Here is a 27,620-nt window from a genome sequence, read left to right on the forward strand (position 1 = left end):
GACTGACTGGCAGCAGTAAAGCATGGAACTCACCAACGAGCGTTGAGCAACCCAGGCTGTGGACAGCCCTGAACCTGTTTGTGCCCGCTCACATCCACCAATTTTATTTACCAGACTCTTCATCATCACTCGTTGACATCCATTTGGGGCTGGCGGTAAAAGAAACACGAAAGACGCGGGACTGACTTGGCATCAGTCCCTGTAGGAGGATGGAGATAGAGAAAAGGACGAATGGGTTCAACTACCCGGAGAGAAACAACGCAAAGCCGGTTAACGGTAGGCTAACAGCAACGTTTGAATGAAAGTTGAACTGTCAAGATAGCCACTGACACATCTGTTTAACCCAGCTTGTCAACGATGGGCTAGCTGACCACAACGCTACCTGTAACACATACCTGTGTTCACTCTAGTCAAGTTTAAAATGTAATTTCCATAACTCACTGTCGTGCATCAATTTTGCGCCTTGTTGTGATTTTGACGTGTTTTTCTTTCATTGAGTGATGATGAATGTAGGTGGATCTCCGCGGCTTGGCTTTCCTGCCTCTTAAAGTGCGTGCGCGGGCGGGCGCGGAGAACGCGAGTGTGTGTGTTAGGAACAGAGGTCGGAATGTTTTTATTTGGTGGTGGTCAGTCAGGCGCGGGGTGATCGTAAAAGGTGAACTTTTGAACTTGGAAGAAACACTGACGCCATTAGTTCCCAAATCCGGTGTTGCACGCGCTCCATAAAATGGAAAATAACCCAAATGAAGACAGTGAGAACTAGAAGATGACACATTTCTATTAGCATCTCTTTTGAAGTCAGCTGTGCTTCCGGAGTCTGTAAAGTCCCGAGTCGACAGTGCTCTTGCTAAAATGAGTTAAGAGTTGAGCCCCGGGCCCACAATACTAACTGTGCCTTTACAGCATTGTCTGTGTCAGGCGCCAGTACATATCGTTATCCCCACGCGGGTGACTGATGATTTATTGACGTTTCCGAGATTAAAATTTCTCTAATCCCCATGACGGATGTGGACACTAATTGAGAGGATTGTTTGATTTGTGCCCATTGTTTGATTGGAGAAGAACAATCGAATGAAGTTTTCCAATTCAATACACGATGCCTGCAGATACATGTCATTAATCATGCTCAAAAGTATTGCAACATGATCATTGTAACAATAATGAAAACGGAATAATTACTTTCAAAATTTAGGCGAGCTACATGTAATTACTGTAACCAACAGATAATCAAACAGAAATTGATACTTTGGGGCTGAGAATAATAGAGCAATTAAGAGCAACTAAAAAATGTATTCAGACATTCCCTTCTAGATAATTTATATTTTATATGATTTCAAACTAATATTTTAAAAATCATCTGCCCTGTAGATTTAATTGCCCATTTGATGCGTAACTGGCATGAACAACCTCATGTAAGTACACATATTGATCTATGTATAGTTGTGGTTCAAAAGCTACAGTTTGCATTTTAAATGTATATATTTTTCCTCTTTAATAATGAGATTGTCAAGATCTTAACTGAGTTCATTTCTTAATTAAGTGACTGACTTCTTAAAGTGGTACTGTTTTCCTGACATTTGACCATTTGATCAGTTTTCAGATGGTTGTCTACTGATAATATTTTCCTTATTGCTTCCTATGTTAAAGTCCAGCTGGTTAACCTGTCACTCGCTGGATGGAGTATTGCAGAACTGTTGACTATTTAAGCCTTTCTATTACCTCACATTGTTTTCCAAACAAAGCAGCTTAGCCCCCCATCCACCTTCTGTTGCAGAGCCTCCACCAAGCCACTTTTGAAGAATAAATTGAATTTTTATTGATATTTGAATTGAGAAAGGAATTTCTTTCCATCTTCCTGCTCGATGAAACGTGCAGGTTTTGATATAATTAAGTTCACTGGAATTAGAGGACAAAGCAGAAAGACAGGTTGGAAGGGAGGCTTGCATATGTTTGGCCCAGAGGGGGTGGAGGTGCAGCCTGGCATGGTGGGGCAAATAGGCTGAAAGAAAGTGCTTTGTCAGCTCCTGTTTTGTAAAGATGTTGGCTCTAGTCCCTTGGGGTGGAGTGAAGGGAATGGCTGGCAGTGGGTGGTGCAGTGACAGGATGCAAGCCCCCTGCCCCCCTCCTGCCGAGATGCTTGAATGATGAGCCTGGAGGAGTACAGTAGAAGAGGGGCTGATGCAGAAGCTGGGTGGCGGAGTCAGGGGTAGAGGCCATCCTTGAAGATGTGATACATCATGTAGAGGTTTCCTCCGCTTTCTGGTTTGAGAGCCATCACTTTGTAATCAAGCAATCTTCTATTACAACCCCCCTCAAAAATCATCAGTGTTGAATGGAGTTTTTGTGTTAGCCAAATCTATCTCAATAGACTGGCTGAAATCCAATTCAAGGATGGTATATTTTTAAGTGAAGCGATTTGATTTGAGAGAGAGAGAGAGAGAGAGAGAGAGAGAGAGAGAGAGAGAGAGAGAGAGAGAGAGAGAGAGAGAGAGAGAGAGAGAGATGTCCTCCCTGTGCCTATGTGGGATTCCTCCCACATTCCAAAATCATGCATGTTAGGCCAATCGTCCACTCCAAATTGTTCGTTGTGCGAGTGTAAATGATTGTTTGTCTATGTGTGCCCTGCGATTTGGTTGACAACCAGTTTTTGGTGTACTCCCGCCTATCACCCAAAGCTTGCTGGTATTTAAAACACTGTAAAATGTCAACAAACCACTTGGGGTGCTCAATCAATTGAATTTTATTCATGATCACAATTTTGGATCCAAACGATCTTAAAATTCATTAATCGAGGAAAAATGATCACTTGGTGTGACGTGCATGCGCAACTCAACTGCTACACCGCCGCCATATTTAACAGGCAGTGTTGTACCTGAACAAATTCATCCATCCATCCATCCATCCATCCATCCATCCATCCATCCATCCATCCATCCATCCATCCATCCATCCATCCATCCATCCATTTTCCGAACCGCTTAGTCCCCACGGGGGTCGCGGGCGTGCTGGAGCCTCTATCCCAGCCGTCATCGGGCAGTAGGCGGGGGACACCCTGAACCGGTTGCCAGCAGGGGCGAATGTTTGTTTGTCTCTGTGTGCAGGGCACACAGAGACAAACAAACATTCACACTCGCACTCACACCTAGGGACAATTTGGAGTGATCAATCGGCCTACCAAGCATGTTTTTGGGATGTGGGAGGAAACCGGAGTGCCCGGAGAAAACCCACGCGGGCTCGGGGAGAACATGCAAACTCCGCACAGGGAGGGCCGGAGGTGGAATCGAACCCGCACCCTCCTAACTGTGAGGCGGACGTGCTACCCAGTGCGCCAACGAGCCGCCACTGAACAAATTCAATTAATGAAAGTTTTGGACAAACGTGAACTGAACATCATGCATCTTTGCTTCGTAAACATTTTTGTGAACACACTCATTTTGGAACAATGAATGATTTTGAACGGTGGTTTACAGTTTCATTCAAAGATGCCAGTTTTTCTCTCCTTAGACTTCAAAATAAAACCCTGCTAAACACACTGTAAACAAGGTGGGGGAATTTGGCAACCCAGGTCAGAAACGGTCACACGGCGCAGTGCTCTCAATGGCGTTGAACCACAAATTACTTAGTCTAAATGAGATTGTTTCTGTTTCAGTCATTTATTTGGGCTTTGCACCTTTACACTTTTATGTCCTGAATTCTAAGTTTTCTGATTCTTTGGGCAGACAAGAAATAATACATTCACGAAAAATGAAAAGTTAATTAAAGCAAATATAATGTCAATGAAATGGGTGAAAACAATAACAAATACCAAAATGACAGAGTAACAGCTTGAAGCAAGTTTTTGTTTTATTGGAGGGAGAAAAGAATAATAAACTTTTCATTTTTGAAACCATAAACTTAGTTCATAAAATTTCAAACAAGTTAATTTTAAAATTTGTGAACTTTCAATTAGTTTGTGCAGAAAATGAACTTTCCCAGCACTATTAACATGTTCAATAAATACTGTTCTAAACATGTTCAAAGAAGGCTGTTCCAATTTCCAAAACGTAATCCTGTGAACAATCATGATTCCAATATTGATCAAAATAATCATGACTTTTATAACTGAACAGCTCTACAAACCACATCTTAATGAAAATTTAAAAAGTTCATTTACACATATATTTCCAACTATCAATCAGATGTAACCCAAAAGAAGCATTTTTGAACCCCCCTCCCCCCATGTAATTCCCCCACCTTCAAAATAAATCTTAAAACTAGATTGCTCGATAAATTAGCATTTCAAACAACCCAAGTGATTCATTTCACAGCACACTCCATGACAGATGGTGAGAGGAATTTAACAACACAGGTTTGATTAATGTAGCCAAATAGCTGTCTGGGAGCAATTAAAGAAATCATTCAACGTGGTTACATCATACAGTGAAATTCTTATTTTGCATGTATTTTTGTGAAAATTACAGAAAAAATATAAAAAAATTAAAAAGTAAAGTTTATTCTTTGCATAAGAAATATTTATGGGCTGACCAAAGTAATGCGCAATAAAACAATATGCGATGTAATGACTTCCAAATATTTACATTTAAGTAGACTAATCTAAATTAATTGGTTATACAGATTATAAAAATGATACAACTACTTATGTATATATTACACAGTGTTCATAGTTTGAAAAAATATTTTTTCTGTTGGTTGTATTTTTTTAGATGCTGCTTAAAAGAATTTACTTTCAAGTGTAAGACAGTACTTATTAAAATAAAAATATTAATAAAACTTATTAAAATTAAAATATTCTACTGAAATGTAAGAGATGCTTGATTTAGTTATAAATTTACCTGTATTATTATATATACCTGAATTTAAAGCACTGACACTTCTGAGCTATGAACTCTGAAATTTCATAATTTAATGGCCCGAATATAAGACGACCCTGATTATAAGACGACCCCCTCTTTTTCAAGACTCAAATTTGAAAAAAGACTTTTTGAACACCAAATTTAATTTGTATACAGAAAATAATTGCAGTACATCTGAAACTAATTATTATAACAATATATTCGAGAGAAAAAGCATGTTATTTTGCCTCATTCAAATCATGCAAAAACTGTCTAGCACATCTTAATATCTGAACATTAAAATATGTAAACTAAAGTGCAATCACATTTGTAAATGAATGCCTTCTGGTTTTTGAAATGTAAATACTAAAATGTAATCTACTGTGATAAAACAACAAAATTGCAATAACTGCATGAACCATCAAAGTAAAGTCTAACTGTAACTGTTGTCTTGAAACAAATCTGAATAAGGAAAAACATTGCAATAGAATAATGCAAACTGCTACCGTTATTGTTGGGGAGCCTGAGGACTGTGTAGGGCAGGGGTCACCAACATTTCTTAAACCTAGAGGTACTTCCTGGGTACTGCTTAAGGCAAAGGCCACAGACTTCTGAAATAGCCAATTTGCTCAATTTGGCTTTCACTGTGTTATTATTGTCATTTCCAGTTCACATGTAAATGTGATTTTAACAAGAATAGCAAAAATACAGTCAAACCTTGTTTTTTTTTACCACAATCCGTTCCAGAAGGCGGTTCGAAAAGCGAATCGGTCGAATTCCGAATCTATTTTTCCCATTACAAATATTGGAAGAAAATTTAATCCGTTTCAAGACACCCCTGCCTTTTTAAAGCATTCTTTCATTTGCGCATATTTGTCCGATCGCGCAATTGCAGCGCACCGCCGAACGCGCAACCATAGCGTGTCGCCCACAGCGCAACTGGACCGCACTGGTCGCATTATTGTGACAGAGCCGTCGCTAAAATTTAGAAAATATTTTATAGTCCTGATGTACTTTCCAAAATTGAAGTGGACCTCAGTGCGCAGGGAGCTTAATTTGGTCCAATCGCGCAACAGCAGCGCGCCGGGCGCTCACTGTCGCATTGCTTTAAGAGCGTCTTTGTGTTTTAGGATGGCTTTACTGCTCCCACTTGCTTTCTTTGGAGGCATGATTAGGGGTTAATACAATCCTCAAAGTAACGAAAATACAATAACAACTGAGTCAGTCGGCATCCGGTCCACGCGGTCGGGTTTTCTCGGGTCCTCCCGGCTCATCTCGCGAGTTTCGACCTCCGAATTTTGTTCGACAACCGAAGCAAAAAAATCTCAAATTTTTTGTTAGAATTCTGCTTTGTTTGGGACCCAGGGCGTTCGAAAACCGAGGTTTGACTGTAAAATATATAGATGCAGCTCACTGACAAGTGCCGCTATTTGAGCTAATTTTAGAACAGCCCTGCGGGCGACTCATGCGGTCCTCACGGGCGACCTGGTGCCCGCGGGCAACGTGTTGGTGACCCCTGGGCTAGGCGATCGACCGGTCGATCGCGATCGACGTATTGGGCACCCCTTTTCTAGACCCCGAATGTAAGACGACCCCCACTTTTTCAGTCTTATTTCAATATAAAAAAACATCGTCTTACATTCGGGCCAATACGATATACAGGACTGTCTCAGAATATTAGAATATTGTGATAATGTTCTTTATTTTCTGTAATGCAATTAAAAACAAAAATGTCATACATTCTGGATTCATTACAAATCAACTGAAATATTGCAAGCCTTTTATTATTTTAATATTGCTGAGTATTAAGCAAGTATTAGCACAGGGGACACTGAATGATGATGATGATGATGATGATGATGATGATGATGATGATGATGATGATGAAGGTCTTCCTCGGTCCTAGAGGTGTTAAGGTAGAACAGCCTTCATGTACGTAGCTGTTTCCAGGCAACACACATATAGTCACCATAAAAGGGTCAGATGGTGACATAACCACAATAACAATATTGTTAGTCATAGATTTACTTGCCACTGTTTGTTATTCAAGCTAATTGGCTGATTATTTTATTTTTTTTATATGAACTTTTGTATTTGTGTTGTTAGATGCCGCTTTAAACTTTCGGCTGCAGCTGAAAAAGCAAATTGACCAAATACACTTACTAATAAAAATGAAACAGTATTTGATTGTTATGCGTATTTCCTACGGAATGTTAAAAAAGTTTATCGTAGTTACTTTTAATTCTGAATATAAATTATTGATAAGGAAAAAAAAACTGTTGTATGTATGTATTGATTCTGAATTTAGTTCAAATACGGGCTAGAAAATAATCTAAAAAAATAATTATAACAATGTTAGTGAATCACAATTAATTCCAGAGATACTGTGTTTAAAATAGCCCAGATTATATTTCCCGTAATTGTGGTAATCATCAGCCATCCAGCGTCACGTTTGTGGTTTTTGTTGTTGTGTGAGATGTGATGGTCTTTCGGGGGAGGTGGCAGCAAGCTCTATGGGAACGGTGACCAGGGTCAGTGGGATGTTGCTCTTGAAGCATTAATGGCCTGCTCTGCTGACCTCCGTGTAACCCAGGAAAGTATTTACAGCCTCCACTTGATCCATGAGCAACAGGCTGTATGACAGTGAAGCTGTTTTCTGAGGTCTCTGATATCTTCATCCTGACACAATCTAAGGCTGAAATAGCTGAAAGGGAAGGGAAGGAAATGACAGGGTGTGCATTGAGCGTATTCTGAAGGTGAGATTGGCCCAAACTGTCAGGGGGAATTGGTACTGTAATGTTGGTGAGGTGCCGGCTATGCTTTTATCAGGCCTATGTGATATTCAACACGCCATAAACATTCTCCATTTGAGTTTGAATTTAGGAGGAAGGCGAATTCACAGGCAGATGCAAAAGACTGAACTTGGTATGTCAATTAGAAATGGCTTCCCTGTAAAATTTCCTGTGTTGGAGGATGCAGTTGACACTGGGCTGTAAAGCATCAGCGGAGAAGGTCTTTATCAAACTGGACTTGTTGCTCTGTGATGTCGTGTGAATGTATCGAGATACACAAGTTGTGTTTTGTTGTGAATGAGCTGCTCTACTCTGGCTAAAAATATTACAAAGATGCTTGCTAGTTAAAGCCAACTATGTCCTGCAACACCATGTCCTCCCATGGTAACTGGTTCACAGACGCAATCGAGGCACTTTAATCATTTCACAGCCAACAGAAAAGGCACACAAAGCCACATACATTGACTCTTTGCAGGAATCTGCTAAAACCGTTTAGTTGTAATTACCGATTCCCACAAACACTGTTGTGTGATACCTTTGTCTTGAAGAGACTACACAGTATTGTTGACAGTGTGCTAGTATATGTATATGGCTGGACTTTAATATATAGTAAATCACATTTACAATGATGTCCTTCCTTGAATCATGTTGTCTTATTTCTACACAAATAGTGAACTTATAATCAAATGGTATATGTACAAAAAATTTAGTATAATGACTTCAGCACACACAAAGGCCTAAGGGAGTTGAGAGGTCAAACCTTGGTACCCAGCACAACCGGAAATCCTGCATCTGCATACTATGATATGTGATGACTTTTTTAAATTCGAATGGATAATGTAAGGGTTGTTTTGATCATGTGATGATTGTTATCAGATGGCCGCCCTAGGCTTGAGTTTGCACAGTGCAGTATGCTGGCTGACTCTGTGAGGCAGTAAAACTCTGACCCCTGGCATGATGAAAGGCAAGTTGCTCCTTTGAGCGTGTCAAGCCACGTTGAAGAAGCCCCCACCCTGATGACCATAACGTGACCCTCAGTTGGGACGCCTGCCGGGATTAGCGCAGATAAAGACATACATTCATTAGCTTAACATAACATACGCATATGAATACTGCAGAATGCTCAACTCTGAGGGGCTATAAAAGTGGCCTTCATCTTATTGTTTGATCTTTAAGAATTGTATTTGCTCTATGGCCATCACTGAAGAAACCAACCCTAAACTGTAATCTGACGTGGGGGCGAACATTGTGACACATCAATGATTTACTGTAGATTTGCAACACAAGTGAAGCGACAGAATACTTTCTATCAATCCCACACTGTACATCTGAAATGTTACCTAAAGTTTATGTGAGGGATACATTTACGAGAGACAAATGGTTTTCTTGTGGGTTGATTTGTCAAAACAATGGGTAAGATGGTCATGCTTTCATTATTTTTAAGCTTTTACTTTAAATTACACTCAAACCTAAAATAGTCAACTCCGGTGCAAGTACATTTATCTTCCTCAAATACATTTATGTCTCTTTTAAGGCCACTGTATAAGTGTGGGTTACATTTGCTTTTTTACTTTGGTTCAGAGAGCACCTTGTTTGGATTGATTTCTCCATGTTCATCTAATTACAGAGCTGAAGTTAACAGTCAATATGGTTTGTTTAGAATAAAGATTGAATGCAGAGTATACAGCTAGCCTAACTGTGGCATCCAGTCAGCATGCCCGTTTGTAACACGGTTCCAAATTTAGTTTCACAAGATTGCTTTCATGTAGCATGATTATAATCACACGTCTTACAATGCTATAAATTATATTATTTATGTAGTGCCGTATGCAGGAAATGAGATCAAACTGAATAGATGGAACATGGCAAATTCATCATTATCAGGTGGTTTAGCAACACAAGAGATGCTGTGAACTTGAGTGACACGGGGATGCAACGCCACAGGGACTGTGCGCTGTCAGTCAGAAGCAGCGGGGAGCACATAGTAGACATTGTGCTGAACTGTGTTACACACTGAGGTCAAGGGTTAGGTGTAGAGGTCAAAAGCATCACCACAGAGCAGCCTGTGAAACCAACGCTCAAGTTCCTTCACAATCTGTCATATGACATGCATTGAGGAGAGTTGTGTGCCACACTAGCTGGAAGCTGATTTTTATTTTATTATGAGACTGTTTTTAGGAAAGTGCACAAAGTGTACAGTAACCCCTTTCATAATAATAGTTTTCTCTTCATCAATTCACCCATTTTCATTTCTTCTTCCTGTGGACCCTGTCGACTGCAATTTGTTGAAACGCTAAACCTTTTGCGCCTTTCATGCTCTTTTGGAAACGCCCTAAGATACCACAAGATGCTGCCAAAGGCCTGCCTGAATCCCAAAGTAGTAGAAATTGGTGTGAAGTATGTTAATGGAAGTTGTGGAGTCGCGCATCACCATCCGTCCGTCCGTCCCTCCCTCCCTCCATCCGTCCGTCCGTCCCTCCCACCCTCCCTCCGTTCTTCCGTCCGTCCGTCCCTCCGTCTTCTGTACCGCTTGTCCCCACGAGGGTCGCGGGCGTGCTGGAGCCTATCCCAGCAGTCATCGGGTAGGAGGAGGGGAACACCTCGAACTGGTTGCCAGCCAACCAAACCTAACGCAACCCAAGAGTACTAAAGAAACGAAACGAAACGAAACAAAACAAAAAAAAAAACAAAAAAACAACAAAACAAAACAAATAAAATATTGGCTGCCAAATCAAGAAGCATTAATGGCATTAATCAAGTATGTGGGGGTCCACAACAGTAGTCAGACACGTTTATAATTCTCAGCCCTGTCACGTCTCCGTGCTAGTCCTCGGGAGCGTGATGACCAATACGGAACTGCGTGGGATAATCAGTGCTGACCGCAGCCACCTGTGCCCTTGTTATTGGCTGATTTGGACTCGTAGTTAAACCCCGCATGACCGTCACTCCTGGCCGGTTCGTCAACGTTGGTGCACGCATGCCTGCCACCTGTCTGTGCTCTGATCCACTGTGCCTCGCTGCGAGATGCCTGTTTCCTGACTCGCTGTGTAGCGAAATGCCTGGACCCTAGCCCGACCTTCTGCCTGTGTCCAACCACGAGCTTGCTTTGCCCCTGTCTGTTCCAACGACGCATGACGCGCGCTTGCTGACGGGCTCGTCATCTTGCCTCGTGCACTTGCTCTGCTGGCCTTCCAGCCCTCCTTTATCCCCTTTCCCCTTACCCTAAATAAAGAGACCGTGTTGCACATGGTTGTCCTGCCTCATCTGTGACAACCCCTCAACCCATTTTGTTTTTAAAATATTTTTTGAATATTATTTGCTTTTATTTTGACAATTTGGAGACCTCGCGCTTGCGCCGTCGGTTGTACAAGATGAGGAGAGTGAGGGACCACACGCTGGCCGCAAGTCACTAGTTGCCCACCCATCCCTAAGCTTAATAATGACCCAATAAAGCTTTCATAGCATCTGCAGAGATAAAGAGCACAGCATCCAGGTGGCTGTTAAACATTGGAAACATCTTCACAATTTGTCACGACACCATCTGCTTCTTCAAAGCTCTCTGTGGCAAATTGAAACTCCACACTGCTACGCTTGGGCGTCTCTACTACAGGGGTGTTAGATCGAGTGGTGCCTGAGGGGTGAAAAGCTCCTTTGGACTCTGATGACCTCACAACAATACCAGCATCCATTCTGCCCCAATGCAGTGTGAAAACAATGACCCATTTGTAGCTACTGGTTTCCTCCCATCCATCTTACAGTCGGGTGGTGAGATTGATGGATTGATTGATTTTGCCGAGTGTTGTTGTCACCCAAACCTCAACTGTATTGTGCGATCTCACAAACCATTTCCTGTGTCAGCTAGTCATTAGAAAGCTAACCCTTATTATTTAATAAAAGAACAGATTTTTATAAATGGCTGTGGATCACTGTAAAAGTTGTTTTGATCCATCATTTCATTTATATTGGGACTTATCTTCCGCACTAAATAAACACAGATCCTATTCCAACCATTATTATGTAATATTTTGTTTGGACCCTGTCACTTTTTTGGGGGCTCGAATCACCTTAGAGTTGTGTTACTTTGTATTTTGGTGAACCGTCATGTCGACAGTTAGGTCAGCAGGTGAAAGTATCTCTTCTGGGAGTACAAAGGTTAGCACACCTTGATGTGCTAATGTCACAGACAGTGGCAACCTTACTCTATTCATTTCCCCCTAAACTGTGTTGAAGGTATTTTAGCAAGAGTGCTCATCAGGGATGCACCAGTGCGCATGAGCACTGGAAATTTCATATTGTGAAATTTGTCAGTACGCATTTGCGCATTAATAACAGGGCAGGCCAGCTGTCAAGTCTGAACTTCGAACTAATTTGTGTAGAAAATTAACTTTCCCAACACTGTTAGGACCGGGTTTTTAAACATGTTCAATAAATACTGTTCCAAACATGTTCAATAAATGCTGTTCCAATTTCAAAAACATAATTCATGTGAATAATTGTGATTTCAATTTTCAACAAAATTATCGTGATTCTGATTTTTATCCATAATCGAGCAATCCTACTATCCAGGTACAGTATTACTTTGTTTTGCTTTTATTTTGAAGTTTATCTTTGCGGCGTGTTACATAATAACCTATTAACAACCGTTATGACTGGGTTGACTTGGCAGCGCTATCGGCGACATGGTTCAATATATGTCCTTATGCGAAAGCGGTCAGTGGTGCAGAAAATGAGTGGACTGTGGCCTAAAGAACTAGCTTAAATAAGCTCGCTGCTCACAGGGTCCTCTACTGAAAGTCAGAGGCAAATATGAATATTAATTGGGATTTGAATGTCCGTCCGCCCAACCCGCCTGACCGTCCGCCCGCCCGTCCGTCCGTCTGTCCGACCATCCGTCCGTCCGTCCGTCCGTCCGTCCGTCCGTCCGTCCGTCCATCCATCCATCCATCCATCCATCCATCCATCCATCCATCCATCCATCCATTTTCTACCGCTGATACGGGGTCGGGTCGCGGGGGGAGCAGCTTTAGGAGGGACGCCCAGACTTCCCTCTCCCAAGCCACTTCGTCCAGCTCATCCTGGGGGATCCCAAGGTGTTCCCAAGCCACCTGAAAGACATAGTCCTGGGTCGTCCCCAGGGTCTCCTACTGGTGGGAGATGCCCAGAACACCTCCCGTGGGGGGCGTCCAGGAGGCATCCTAATGAGATGCCCAAGCCACCTTATGTATCTGGCTCCTCTCAATGTGGAGGAGCAGTGGCTCGACTCCGAGTCCCTCACGGATGACCGAGCTTCTCACCCTATCTCTAAGGGTGAGCCCAGACACCCTGCGCTGGAAACTCCTTTCGGCCAATTCTATCAGGGATCTTGTTCTTTCGGTCGCGAACCATAGCTCGTGACCATAGGCGAGGGCAGGAATGTAGCTCGACCAGTTAATCAAGAGCTTCGCCTTTCGCTTCAGCTTCCTCTTTACCACAATGGACTAGTACAGGAGCTGCACCAATGCCCCTGTTGATCTCACGCTCCATCCTGCCCTCACTCGTGAACATAACTCCATGGTGACAGACCCCAAGATACCAAGGAACCCCACTAGGGGCAGGATCACATCCCCGACCCGGAGAGGGAATTCCAGCCTTTTCTGACTGAGGCCTATGGTCTCAGATTTGGAAGTGCTGATTTTCATTCCGACCGCTTCACACTTGAACTGCTCCAGTGAACATTGGAGATCACTGATTGAAGTAGTCACCAGCACCACATCATCTGCAAAAGCAGAGATGCAATCCCGGGTCCGCCAATCAGGACTGCCCCTCAAAGTTATGAACAGAATCAGTGACAAAGGAAAACCTTGTCGGAGTCTAATCCTCACCGGAAACAAATCCAATTTAGTCAAGTCAACTTAATTTATACAGCCCTAAAACACAGACAAGTCTCAAAGGGCATTAGAGATCACTGAAGTAGCCAACAGCACCACATCATCTGCAAAAAGCAGAGATGTGATCCTCGGGCCGCCAATCAGGACTGCCCCTCAACGGCTGCACCTAGAAATTCTAGCCATAGAAGTTATGAACAGCATCTGTTTATACGGGCAACCTTGTCGGAGTATCATCCTCACCGGAAACGAATCCGACTTAGTCAAGTTTAACTATATAGCCTTAAATCATAGACAAGCCTCAAAGGGCCTCACATGTGTAAAATTGACAATTATTCTTAAAAACCCTTGATCTTAACTCCCAGGAGGGCAAAGAAAAACTCAAAACCCCAACTGGGGAAAAATGAGAAACCTTGAGAAGAGACCACAGATGGGAGGATCCCCCTTCCAGGATGACCAAGCTGCAATGGATGCAGAGAGGACACATTGAACATATAATGTAAAACAATCCAAAGAAAAAGTAGATGTCCATAATCAAAGTGAAGAGGTGTAGAAAGGTGCCCTTAATTATCATGGTAGTGTCTGCGAGGGTGGTAATCCGCCTCAGATCCCTCATCCCGATTGGTCGACAGGAAATCCAGACAGCCATTTTCAGTTCGGGTGTCACCAAACCCGCACCACAGCCGGGAATTGGGGAGCAGGACGGAGAACACAAACTGCAGCCGAATCGGCTAACACAGATTACCGTAATTTTCAGACTATAAATCGTGTTTTTTTTCATAGTTTGGGTGGGGGGGCGATTTATACTGAGGAGTGACTTATATGTGAACTTTTTCAAAAAATTCCCCCCCCAAAAAAAAGCGAAACTGCGATAAACGAACCGCGATGTAGCAAGGGATTACTGTAATTTGAATTTCAAGTGACGTCAGCAGCGCGGCGTGGCGGTTGTTTACAAAAAGGACAAAGATTCGATCATGGGATGACGAAGGTGACGAAGGGCCCCACGTACTACCATCATTAGCGGCTTTGTTTGTAAGTGACACGGAGGACGAAGAGTTTGGATTTAATGATTTGGAGTGACACAGAAGGTTTGAAAAACTATTATGGCTTTTACGCACGCCCGGTGCTACTCTACGGAGCTCTCTTTCACCTACGTGAATGGAAGTCGGGGGCTGGCGCTCGGCCGGGTGGCTGTCCGGTGACGGTGGATGGGGCTCGGACATGGCTTTTACGCACGCCCGGTCCTACTCTACGGAGCTCTCTTTCACCTCCGTGGATGGAAGTCGGTGGCCGGTGCTCGGCCGGGTGGCTGTCCGGGGACGGTGGATGGGGCTCGGACATGGCTTTTACGCACGCCTGGTCCTATTCTATGGAGCTCTTTTCCACCTCCGTGGCTGGAAGTGCCACCTCCGGGGATGGAAGTCCACGCCGCCACACGCCTGGAAGTCGACGCTGGTGCTTGGGGCCGTGTGGTGGTGAACTATTTATGTTATAGTTATTTGATATATTTTATTTCGTGTAGCAACTTGTATATGTTTTTATCGTTACAGTTCAGTAGTTGTTGGCTCGTTGAACTCTTGTTTTGTTAAATAAAGAGCCGTTTACCAAACCCACGTCTTTCCTTGTACTTTGTTAACGCTACAACATAGTTATATACTAGATCTGTGGAATAACGACGAGGCTGACGTCAGGGCGCACAGGCGGCGTTGTTGACAAAGGACGAGGAATTTGATCGATGGATTTAATGATTTGGAGAGACACAGATGGTTTGATAATATTATTGCTTATATAATAGTTATTTGATATATAATTTATATATCGTTATATGGGCCTGTGGAATATTTTGAAGTGCAAGTGCCGTCAGCGGTGCGCACCCATTGTTGACATAAAGGACGATCGATGGATTTAATGAATTGGAGTGACACAGATGGTTTTATAAACATGTTATTTATGTAATAGTTATTTGAATAACTCTGAATGTTACGTCAGGCCCGTTTTTAGCTCTTCGTTTGTGTTTATGTCACGTTAGCATACCTATCGTTTAGCCCAGGTATGGGCAAACTACGGCCCGCGGGCCACATCCGGCCCACGGGACCGTTTAATCCGGCCCGCCAACCCTAAATAAATTGTATTAAAAAAAAAAAATTCGGTCATTTTGCCTGCAATGACTGCGTTTCCCCAGTAGATGGGGAACCACCCGCCTGCGCATTTACTACCGGAAGCCGTGTCAGAAAGCTCAGTGCACACTCACAAGTGCGTGTACGTACTCAGTTTGTATCAGTGCCGAATTTAGAGCGTGGGCTGTGACAACAGCATTCTTGTAATTTGCGCGCCGAGCTTTCGGATCCAGTTTTACGCTAAAGCCACGCACAAACCTTCCCCTGGAATCCTTCCATTAAAATGAGTCGCCCAAGGAAAAGCAAGGTGGACACTGAGTGCCGAGTGTTTAAAAAGAGTGGCCAATTTGGCTCGACGTACGCGACGTGACGTTCAGCCACATGAACATCAACATCAACCCGTCACAGATCTAGGTAAACGGACCAACACCTCGGATCTCTCCTAAGAATTGCCACAAAAAATTTTACTCCAGACTATGACACACTAGCAAAAAAAGGGAGACCAACAACACTGTTCCCACTGAAAATGAAGGGGAGGCTTTCAAGTTTGTTGTAAAAAAATGCATTTTGAATATGATCTGTACAAATAGCAGGGATTGAAACTAGCGACCATTCTCATTTTCAAACAATGCAGGATGCTCAAGGACATTGATGTACCACCTGTTTGTGACTAATCTTAACCTGTAAAGTTCTTAAGGCTTACTTTAAGAAAGTGTTTCCCGTTTCCTCACCTCTGTTACCAGGTGTTTGTGAGTTAAAACTCTGCTCTGATTTTCAGGTACCCCTCACCGTGTTGCCGTTTTGATTACTTTATTTGGATGTATGCTTTCACCGATTCTTTAAGATGATATATTTGGTCAGAATGTTTGCCGTTTGATGTGATCTCATAAGATAAACATACATCTTTCATTAATCTGACCTGCAGGCACTGAAGTGATGGAGACTGTTATTCATAATAACAGTGTCGTATTTTATGAGAATCACTGATAGCAGTTTTTTAGGGATGTTTTTTTTTTTTTTAATGCTGTTAATAAATGCATTTGTTTTCAAAAAACTTTTTTTGAATATCCATGCTTTACTACCAACTAAAGGCCCAAACCTTTTATGCAATGACCTTTACAGGTCGTTTATATTACTTCACACAAACACTACATCCATCTGCTCCTGGTTCGGCCCCCCGGTCAAAATTTAGAACCCAATTCGGCCCGCAAGTCAAAAAGTTTGCCCACCCCTGGTTTAGCCTGTTGTTGCTCGCTCATGTCTGTTCTTGGTGTTGGATTTTGTCGAATAAATTTCCCCCAAAATGCGATTTATGCTCCTCAGCGACTTATATATGTTTTTTTTCACGTTATTGTGCATTTTATGGCTAATGCAACCTATATTCCGGAGCGACTTTAAGTCCAAAAAATACGGTAATTAAAGGCTATAGTATGAAAATGTATCTTTAATCGTGTCTTAAATGTTTTTACTGAGGTAGCAGTTATGATATCTATCGGTAGGGCATTCCAAAGCTCTGGAGCTCGAATAGAGAATGCGCTAGACCAGGGATGTCAAAGTCAAACACACCGAGGGCCAAATAACAAATTTGCTACAAACAGAGGGCCGGACTGGTTCAATGTTTATTAAAACATATCAAAATGATTGCACATAGCCTATTGAACCAAGACCTAACACAGTGTACATTATTTAATGATTAAATGAATATGGCAATATTTTGTTATGGCTCAGTCAATAACTTCAAGGGAAAACATTTTCAACAGCCAAACAGCAAAAATTTTTATTGTTTTTAAAAACAAAATGTGTTTCTTAATATCAAGATAAATGCATAAATAAAAGTGCATGCATTATAAACTGAAAATGTATTATTGTGGTGCTCTATGATCTACCGATCACTGCTTTCAAATTGTAAAATAAAAAAATTAATTCTCATGGCTCTTATCTGCAATTTTCCCTGAATCCATTCAACTGAAAAATAAATATAAATAAATAAAATACAAAAATTTATGGCACACAGACAAAACAATACTTTCTTCAAAGAAAAATCACATCTTGTAGAAACAAATGTAAAAATGTAACTGAATTACAAAACGGAAAATGTGTCCGTGCTCTCATCCACAGCAAGAGAATATGCGATGAAATCTTTTCCCTTTCTCACAAGCTGTTCTTTTATGTTAGTGGAAAGCTGGTCTACGCGCTCAGCAACGGTGTTTCTGCTCAGGCTCACGTTTGCGAATAGTTGTCTTTTGTCTGGGCACACTGCGTCACAAACTTCAAGCATACAGTTTTTGATAAACTCTCCTTCTGCAAAGGGCCGGGCTGATTTTGCGATCTCTTTTGCCACAATAAAGCTAGCCTTGACAGCAGCCTCGCTTTGTGATTTAGCCTGTCTGGACTTAAGGCCTCATTTTAATTCTTCCACCTTCTGTTGCTTTTGTTCATATTCCATATTCTTGTCTTTGTCTATGTGTTTCTTAGACGTTTGATAGTGCTTTTTTAAATTAAATTCTCACATTACAGCCACATTTTCTCTACACAGAAGACACACAGGTTTGCCTCTTACCTCTGTAAACATGTACTCTGCCTCCCACCTGGCCTGAAACCCCCTGTTCTCAGCGTCCACCTTACGTTTAGCCATTTTTGAGGAGGGGGGTATCAGAAAGTTGATCTCTGCTCTGACTACTGATGAATAATGAAGCCGCTTGTGTGCGCTGCAGTGACATCGCGGGCTACCATTGCATTGTGGGAAATGTAGTGTTGGTGCGTGCAAAACACCAGTGGGCGGACCGGTTCTAATAGTAATTAAATACCATCCAGGGGGCCATAGATAATCATGTCCTCAAGATCCTGCGGACTTCTTTTTGGCCCTCGGGGTCACTAAAAGACCAGCGTTTTGCAAACAAAGGTTTCGGGACGGAACGTAAGGTACAACTAGGTCGACGAGATACGAAACCGCTAAGCCATGCTGTGTTCATAGGTTAATAAAATAACCTTGAAGTTGCATCTTAAATGGCCTGGGAGCCAATGCAAGTTGACTTACTGCTGGAAATGCGGCCATAACGCTGACATCGGTGAAATGCCCATATCAATGGGTTCGGTACACCGTATTCCCGAAGCACCCCCCACAGAACTCCATGAGGGACACGAGTGAACGCCTTCTCCAAGTCCACAAAACACATGTGGACTGGTTGAGCGAACTCCCTTGCACCTTCAAGGATCCTGCCGGTATAAAACTGGTCCACTGTTCCACGGCCTAGACGAAAAACACACTGTTCCTCCTGAATCCGAGGTTCGACCTCCCGACGGACTCTCCTTTCCAGCACCCCTGAATCGACCTTACCAGGGAGGAGTGTGATTCCGCTGTAGCTGGAACACATCCTCCTGTCCCCCTTCTTAAAAAGGGAGACCACCACCCCAGTTTGGCCCTGTCCCTGATGTCCACGTGATGCTGTCGAGACATGTCAGCCAGGACAGCCAACATCTAGAGCCCTTAAGAACTCCGGACGTATCTCATCCACTCCTGGGGCCTTGCCACGCAGGAGCTTTTTAACTACCTCGGTTGCTTCAACCCTAGAGATGGGAGAGCCCATCTCAGACTTCCTAGGCTCTGCTTCCTCAAGGGAAGCCGTGCCGGTGGAAATGAGGAAGTCTTCGAAGTATTCTCCCCACCGACTCACTACGTCCGGAGTCGAGGTCAGCAGCACCCCATCTCCACTGTACACAGTGTTAACAGTTCACTGCTTCCCCCTCCTGAGACGTCGGATGATGGACCAGAATTTTTTCGAAACCGTCTGGAAGTCATTTACCATGGTCTAGCCGAACTGTGCCCACACCCGGGTTTTTGCCTCAGCAACTGCCGAAGCCATAAAGGCCTGATCGGACTTAATGTAGTTTTATAAAGCACTAACTTAAATTATTTCAATAAGATGCCATTGTCTAAGCCTGATAAAATTATGTTGTTCAATTCAGAAAATAAAAAATGAAAATCCCGAAAAAAAAAATATTGAAAAAATGTTATTCAAGATATTACAATGACGCAATACACATATTAACAATAAAACGTGCCCAGATGTGCCTTAAGTTTTTAGTTCATCCATGAGGTTGAAGGGTCTGGAAAATAAATGAGCACCAAACAACAACCCTTGAGAACTATGCTAAAGGTTTTATGTGCACTCCACTCCAGTCCAGTATATAATATAAGGTGTCTCAGGATAAGCGTTTCAATACCTGCCTGTTTATTTACTATATATCTGTCCTCAGTAGCAGATGTTTAGGCAGTAAACTAGCTTTATTTGTGGCTCAACGTTTAATGAATGAAAACAAAACGTTTTATTTTATGGGAGAAAAATAACATCAGTCCCACTGGGCTAGTTTGAATGGCATTCTAGGGACTGACAGCACCAGAGACAAACATGGGATTACTCCACAAACAAAATAATAAACATGAGATGCTAACTTCTACACTTTTTTCCCATTTGAAATGGCTATTTTTATTTATAACAAAATACTCTATTTATAGATATATGGTTTGTTACTTATGTAAATTCCCTGCTGCAAAAAAACTCCATCCCTTTAATGTCACGTCTCGCCCCCAACTGCTCCACTATGTGTCTGTTGTCTTGGTTTCTGTCTGTGTGCTCGCCCCTCCCCTCCTGTGTGCCCATGATCAGTGTGATTGTTCCCACCTGCCTCTCGTTACCTGTCTTGTATAAAAGTCCTGTCTGCCCCTCTCTCCCGTTCGGATCATTGGTTTTGGTTTTGGTTGGTTTTGGTTTTGGTTGCTGTCGTTCGGTGTTGTCGTCCTGTCTTGGTGCCGTCATGTCCTGCTGTCTTCTTGTTTCACGTCCCGGTCAGTCAGTCAAGTTATTGTTTAAGTCATGTCAGTTTACCGAGTCTGCCTTTTGAGTTGCGCCAATAAACCCTGGTCCAAGCTGCACTTGGTCGTCCTGCTCCATGCTCCACACCCGACCGTGACAGAATGATCCGACCATCACAACGACCAGCGCTTGGACCCACCTCCACCACCAGCTCCCGCTGCGACGCCCGATCGTCGTCCGAGCTTGTTCCAGCGCCATGGGCTTGCAACTGCCATCGGATCTTGCTCCAGCGACGCCGGACTCACGGCCGCCATCGGAGTTCCTCCCGGCACCATCGCCTCTGCGACCGTCGTCGGACTTCGCTGCCGCGACGCCGGACCCGCGGCCGCCATCGGAGTGCTTCTGGCGCCAGCGGCTTTGCGGCCGCGATCGGACTCTGGTGCGGCGACGCCGGACCCACGGCCGCCGTTGGAGTGCCTCCCGGCGTCATCAGACTCACGGCCGCCATCGGGCTCCACCCCAGCGTCGCAGGACCCGCGAACGTCGCCAGACATCCAAGCCAGCTGCGTCGGACCCGCGATCGTCCCTGGCTCCACTCCCACTGCTGCGGCGCGTGATGGCTCTTGCCGCCGCGCACAGCCCCGCCTTCCGAATGTCGCCGATCACTGTACGGACTTTGTGAGTGGCCGCCGGTACAGACTTCCCAAGTCGCCGCCCCAGTGCGGTTGTGTTTCCCCGAGTTTCCGCGGAGTGCGGTTCTGTTTCCCGAAGTCACCGCCAGAGTGCGGATCTGTCCCCGCAGTCGCCGCCCGAGTGCGGATCTGTCCCCGAAGTCGCCGCCCGAGTGCGGTTCGGTCCCCTAGGTCACCGCCCGAGTGCGGATCTGTCCCCGCAGTCGCCGCCCGAGTGCGGTTCTGTCCCCTAGGTCACCGCCAGAGTGCGGCTCTGTCCCCTAGGTCGCCGCCGGAGTACGGTTCTGTCCCCTAGGGCGCCGCCCGAGCGCGGTTCTGTTCCCCGAAGTCGCCGCCCGAGTGCGGTTCTGTTCCCCAAGTCACCGCCAGAGTGCGGCTCTGTCCCCTAGGTCGCCGCCGGAGTGCGGTTCTGTCCCCGAGGTCGCCGCCCGAGTGCGGTTCTGTCCTTGAAGTCACCGCCAGAGTGCGGGTCTGTCCCCGCAGTCGCCGCCCGAGTGCGGATCTGTCCCCGCAGTCGCCGCCCGAGTGCGGATCTGTCCCCGAAGTCACCGCCAGAGTGCGGATCTGTCCCCGCAGTCGCCGCCCGAGTGCGGATCTGTCCCCGCAGTCGCCGCCCGAGTGCGGATCTGTCCCCTAGGTCGCCGCCGGAGTGCGGTTCGGTTCCCCAAGTCGCCGCCCGAGTGCGGTGCGGTTCGGTTCCCCAAGTCGCCGCCCGAGTGCGGTTCGGTTCCCCAAGTCGCCGCCCGAGTGCGGTGCGGTCCGGTTCCCCAAGTCACCGCCCGAGTGCGGTGCGGTTCGGTTCCCCAAGTCGCCGCCCGAGTGCGGTGCGGTTCGGTTCCCCAAGTCACCGCCCGAGTGCGGTGCGGTTCGGTTCCCCAAGTCGCCGCCCGAGTGCGGTGCGGTTCGGTTCCCCTAGTTTTTTTTTTTTTTGGGACGTCGGGAGACGTCCCTTGTGGGGGGGGGTTCTGTCACGTCTCGCCCCCAACTGCTCCACTATGTGTCTGTTGTCTTGGTTTCTGTCTGTGTGCTCGCCCCTCCCCTCCTGTGTGCCCATGATCAGTGTGATTGTTCCCACCTGCCTCTCGTTACCTGTCTTGTATAAAAGTCCTGTCTGCCCCTCTCTCCCGTTCGGATCATTGGTTTTGGTTTTGGTATTGGTTGGTTTTGGTTTTGGTTGCTGTCGTTCGGTGTTGTCGTCCTGTCTTGGTGCCGTCATGTCCTGCTGTCTTCTTGTTTCACGTCCCGGTCAGTCAGTCAAGTTATTGTTTAAGTCATGTCAGTTTACCGAGTCTGCCTTTTGAGTTGCGCCAATAAACCCTGGTCCAAGCTGCACTTGGTCGTCCTGCTCCATGCTCCACACCCGACCGTGACATTTAATTAAGGTTTTTGCAAATAAAACTTTTATAGTAATCAAGTAGTCTTCAATATGATGTGTGATATTTGATCCGAGAGAAAGCTAAACAAAGGTAAGTATGGAAAGTAAAAAAAAAAAAAAAAAAAAAAAAATACAGCTAAGCCTTGATTTTAAGAGCTTCGATTCCATGCAACTTTTTGTCTAACGCGGTATGGTCATGGAGCCCAATTTTTTCTTCATAAATACAATTTACTACTAACCTTAAAACATTTGGAAACCAACATGCAACCATCACATAGATTGCAATCTGTAAGGGCCGTTTATGCTAATAGGATCGGACATCCTGATCGCTACCCGGAAATGGTCAGTGGACCCCATTAAAGTGATGCATATTCGAGATATCCTAGATTTCTCAAGGAAGCAACGGACTAAAGCTGTAAAGTAAATGGGCAATATAGACTATTTTAAACATGGAAGTTGAGCACGACTTTTGGGATTAATTTAAAGTCATGTACGTATGCAGTGTTTTCATGTAATGTAACATCGCAACATTACATGTCACAGTTTATAGACGCTCTCTGTTTCAGAGAATGAAAATTTCATTCAAATTACGTTTCTTTTGAACACGTCGTTCTTTTTTTATCAGCTATTGCTCTATTTTATTATCGTTCAGTGAGCATGGTTTTGCTGCAGTAAAACGATGTTTATTAGTTTTGTGTTCTGATGTTTGAGTCTAAATTCATTTTGGTGAAGACTTTATAATTTTTAATTATGAACAATGATATTATTCCCCAAATGGAAATACATGTTTCTTGGTACGTTTCTCCCTACTGCAATTTCATGAGACTCTCGTATCTTTTTCATCGTTCTGTAAATTCCCTCTAAAGTGTGCAGCCAGATTTAAGAGTTGTTTGCTGGGTGGGCTTGATTAGAACGGTATCTGTCCAGATTCTGCCAGGCTGGCACGGAGGGGCCAAGCTACTCAAATAACAAGCTAACGTTGCCCTCAGGTGGCCATGCGTAACCTCAGCCATCTGTGAGTGAAAAACAGGGACAGTGATGGACTGATAGAAGTAATATGAATGTCGAAGAGAGATTCCAGGCTCTACTAATGCATAGTTGCTGGTTGAGGATTTCAAAGAGTGAGATGGTTGAAGCTTCCTCTTGTGGCATCTTGCACAAACAATGCTACCATCTGGCGCATTCTGTGGGTAAAGTGTTTGTATTGGAAAGTGACATTTACTGGTTGAACATTTGGAAATTTTACAGACATTTGGCTTATTTGTTCAGGTTTTCCTAAAATTAAAATTCCAAGACTTTTTGCCCAAAGGCAATTTCCCTTGAGAAAACACGTAACATATAGTATACTGTATTAAACTTCTTTAGGACTCTGTTTAATAATCTGTTGCATTTATTACTATTAATTTACAGACATAGTAATTGTGTGTGTACCATAACATGGGATGCTTAAAAGGTACAAAAAAGTGAAAATATCACATGCGTTCCATGCAACAGTTCTTATTGCCAATCATCCATCCAACCTCTTTCTCATCGGGGGATTCAAGAACTGCCCGAGAGAAAGGCCTGATACAGTACTGAACCACTGCAATAAATGCCAGACAGAGCATTATGGTCTAAATCTAAGGAGGGAGATATACGGGACACGAGCATGTATGTTATTTGATGAGGAGCTGATAGAACTGGAGGTTGTGGAGGTTTATAGGTGAAAGGTTAAAGATGCAGTCTTTCTTTGTCAGCACACAATGGGGCATAGCAGACCAGGCTCCGGCTGTATTGCCTGCTTCTTAAAGCTTTCTTACCCTCGGGCCATAATGATCAATAAGACGTCACGAGGATTAGCAACAGAGACCACACACTGGTCATTTTCAGTACACACTGCTAGCTCAGAGAACTGCATGAACTAAGACAAATCATGTCCTCATCTCGAAAACATTTGCCTGTATTGAATACTTTAGCAATAAACCATGGTAGCCAATTTTAATTTTTTGTTATTTTTAATATTGTATGGACTGAGCGAGTGAGTTAAAGAGGGACTAAGAGAGCAAATAGACAAGCTGAAGGGTAGCTACGTATGTGTGAGCGTTGTATTGGAGAAAAAAAATAAAGCACTTGGATTCACAGTGAATGTTCGTGAATTAGCCCTGATGTGCAGGTATCTCTGATTTATGCCCTCAAGTAGCAGACAGAGTTCTCTTGTTCTGGCACAATGTTCTTGTAGCCTCGAGCAAGAATTGCTAACACCTGGCTAGAATGTTTGAGACAAAAAGTCCTTTGACATGTTAAATATAGCCATCTGAATTCATGAGTTCTAGTCTTGTCAATATTGTCAGTTCAAATCCTATTCATCTAATTACACTTTGATCAAATTGGGACTAATTGGTTTATGTGTGGTGTAATCTGCTGGAAAGTCAACATTTGTGAGGGAATTTTGTTTATGTTCATGTCTGTCACATATTGTTGACTAAGATCTAATGGAATTGAAATTGTTCGCGGTACAAATTTTCATTGGATTCCCCAAAAAAATCATTTGTAACAAAGCCTCTAAATACATACATGTTAGAGTTTCACCAATGTTAAAGGTCCTATATGTCAGAATCTGTTTGTTTTTTTTCACATTTTTTATGCATCACTTAGCCCTAAATGAGTCTGAAACATAGTTTACATTTATATGGTTTATTGTTTGCATACAATAGCTTTTGAAAGGCAAAAGGCCTGTAAAACCAGGACATTTGAGTCAGTGCCGTTTTGACATACTATAGATTCATGACTCATTCAAATACCTAGCTACCTCAGGGTTGCTACACAGCCAGTTAATGCAGAAAAAATGGCTGCCAACACACTTGTGTCTTGGGCAAAGCTAAAACTTCTCAAACTGCCTCAATTTATTTTTGGTGGAGAAAAAAAAATATTTTGGAACCAGAACTGTACTGTGTTAGGGCGCATTTTGTGAATTTGATCATCTTAAGGTTTCACACACAAATATAGTACATTTCCAGGTTTTAAGTGAAACAAACACACATAAACATTGGTCAGTTGGCAGTTGCAAAATTGCAAAGGATTACCACGGAGGTAGAGTAAAACAAAAGCATTTGGAGTCAAACAGAGAGCCAACCGGAGAATGTAACTTTGCACTGGTCAGTCTGCCATAGGGTGCTCGTTAGGCGGTCGGGAGTTCTTGAGTGTCATTGTGAGGAAAAAAAAGAAAGAAGGAACATTTCTCCTCCAGGGCGAGTGGACCAGCGCACTGCCGTGCCTGCCTCGTATCGAAGTGCACACAAGCAGCCGTACCTACTGTGTAATTGAACATGTGCAGAAGTTGAGCTGGTGTGTTGCATCTCGTGGATATGTTCATTACTGAAAAGGCCCCACATTAAAGCTTGCTTTTAAAAATATCCATCGTTCAGCCTCTTAAATATAACATGCATTGGCTTTCTTTTCACACGGTTGTTATCGCATGAACCCAACTCTTCCAGCGTGAACCCGGTAATCTAGTGGTCTCGCCGGTGCAGCTTTCCGGTAGCGCACCCCACATGACTGCAGTCGGGATCATCCAACGCCAACTAACGTCGATTTCCGGAGTTTTGTCCAAGATTTCCCGACATTTCGCGTCGAAAACTGAATGTCGAGTACCTGTGTGGTCGACTTCCAGGGTTCTTCTGTATTTTACTCTGCAATTACATTTCTCTGCTCTTTTACGACTAGCATTAAAGGATGACCGCACACAATTTGCTTCCTTTATAAACATGTCAAACACAAAAATGTAAATTCTAATTCTATTCCTGGTCGTCCTCCTGTTTCTTTTCCCCAAAATGTTCACTTTCTTTTTATTTACAGTTTGGTGGTGGTTCAGGTGGCGGCCAAAAATCTCTTACATTGGCCCTTATTCTGTGTGTTTTAATGTTAATATCGATCGTCAGCGGAAATGGCAACTTCTTTGCAATGTGGGCAACTTCTGATTTAGATCCCCCCCAAATAAATAATATACCAAATAGGGTGTTCAGACGTCAGTATGACTTGAACTTGACATTTATTTCATTCATGTAACCTGTTAGATCCAGATTCCTTGTAGTGGGAGGTCGCCGTAAACAGCAGCCTGTCCGCAGCCTGTTTGCGTGTCATATGTCAGTATAAGTGTGTCTATTTATGGCGGGCCACCAAGGCTCGTGTATGTTTGAACAGAGGTTGTGTGGGTGAATGCTCAAGGGAAAACATATGCTTGTGTTGACTATGGGGCGGAGGGTGGTTGTGGTGGCAGGGGACAGGTGGTGTGTTTTGGGTCATGGGGTGTACAGCTGTTGATAGGATGGTACACTGACACAGATAGGGGGATCTGATGCTCTTGGAGAACACACCACGCAGCTCTCTGAATATGAATGATGGAGTCACCTGGCAGCATGTATAAAAATGAAGCTCTAGTCTCCAGACTTTGCTTTAGACAACAGCGGAACAATTATTGAGGTTACAGATTGTTGGGGGCATCTTACTTGACCCCACATGAAGAGAAAAGAGAAGAAATGTGGGACACTTTAGTGCCACAGTTTGAAAATACTGTACTGTATGAGTGCAATAAAGTATCAGAACATGGTTCATCTCTTAAAAGAGAATGTGCTAGGCCCGGTTGTTTGAAGCTCAGTTATTTTTTTAACAACTGTTTAAGTAGATTTAACCGTCTATTAACGTTAATGGCAAATTCATCTTGTTAAAGTTAAAGTCCCAATGATCATCGTCACACACACATCTGGGTGTGGTGAAATTTGTCCTCTGCATTTAACCCATCCCCATGTGATTTTGATCCATCCCCTGGGGGAGAGGGGAGCAGTGAGCAGCAGTGGTGCCGCGCTCGGGAATCATTTGGTGATCTAACCCCCCAATTCCAACCCTTAATGCTGAGTGCCAAGCAGGTTCAAAACTCTGTTAACTTTAAACGTCTGTTGACTTTTTTTGGCAAGGGAAGGGGTGGTTCAAAGAGGTTTTGTGCAATTCAGGTTTTGTCAATAGATTTTTTTGGGGGTGCAGGAACAGTAGCAATCACTATTTGCATGTTGATTCATTTGAGGGTCGAAGGGTCAACTCGCTAACCGTTGCTACCATGCACTCACCGGCAAATGTAAATAATAATACGTCATTAATTGTA

The 27,620-nt window shown here is 43.7% G+C and overlaps 1 protein-coding gene across 1 annotated transcript in view; it reads left to right on the top strand.

Moving 5' to 3' along the window:
• nr6a1a (nuclear receptor subfamily 6, group A, member 1a) overlaps positions 1-27,620 on the top strand; it is a 142,514-nt gene continuing 114,894 nt past the window's right edge. Inside the window, exon 1 of the mRNA XM_049716450.1 lies at positions 1-276. Coding sequence (XP_049572407.1) covers positions 210-276 — 67 coding nt within the window. The 5' untranslated portion in view covers positions 1-209. The remainder of the gene's footprint in view (positions 277-27,620) is intronic.

The sequence above is a fragment of the Syngnathus scovelli genome, chromosome 3 (genome assembly GCF_024217435.2).
Source record: "Syngnathus scovelli strain Florida chromosome 3, RoL_Ssco_1.2, whole genome shotgun sequence".
Classification (NCBI taxonomy): Eukaryota; Metazoa; Chordata; class Actinopteri; order Syngnathiformes; family Syngnathidae; genus Syngnathus; species Syngnathus scovelli.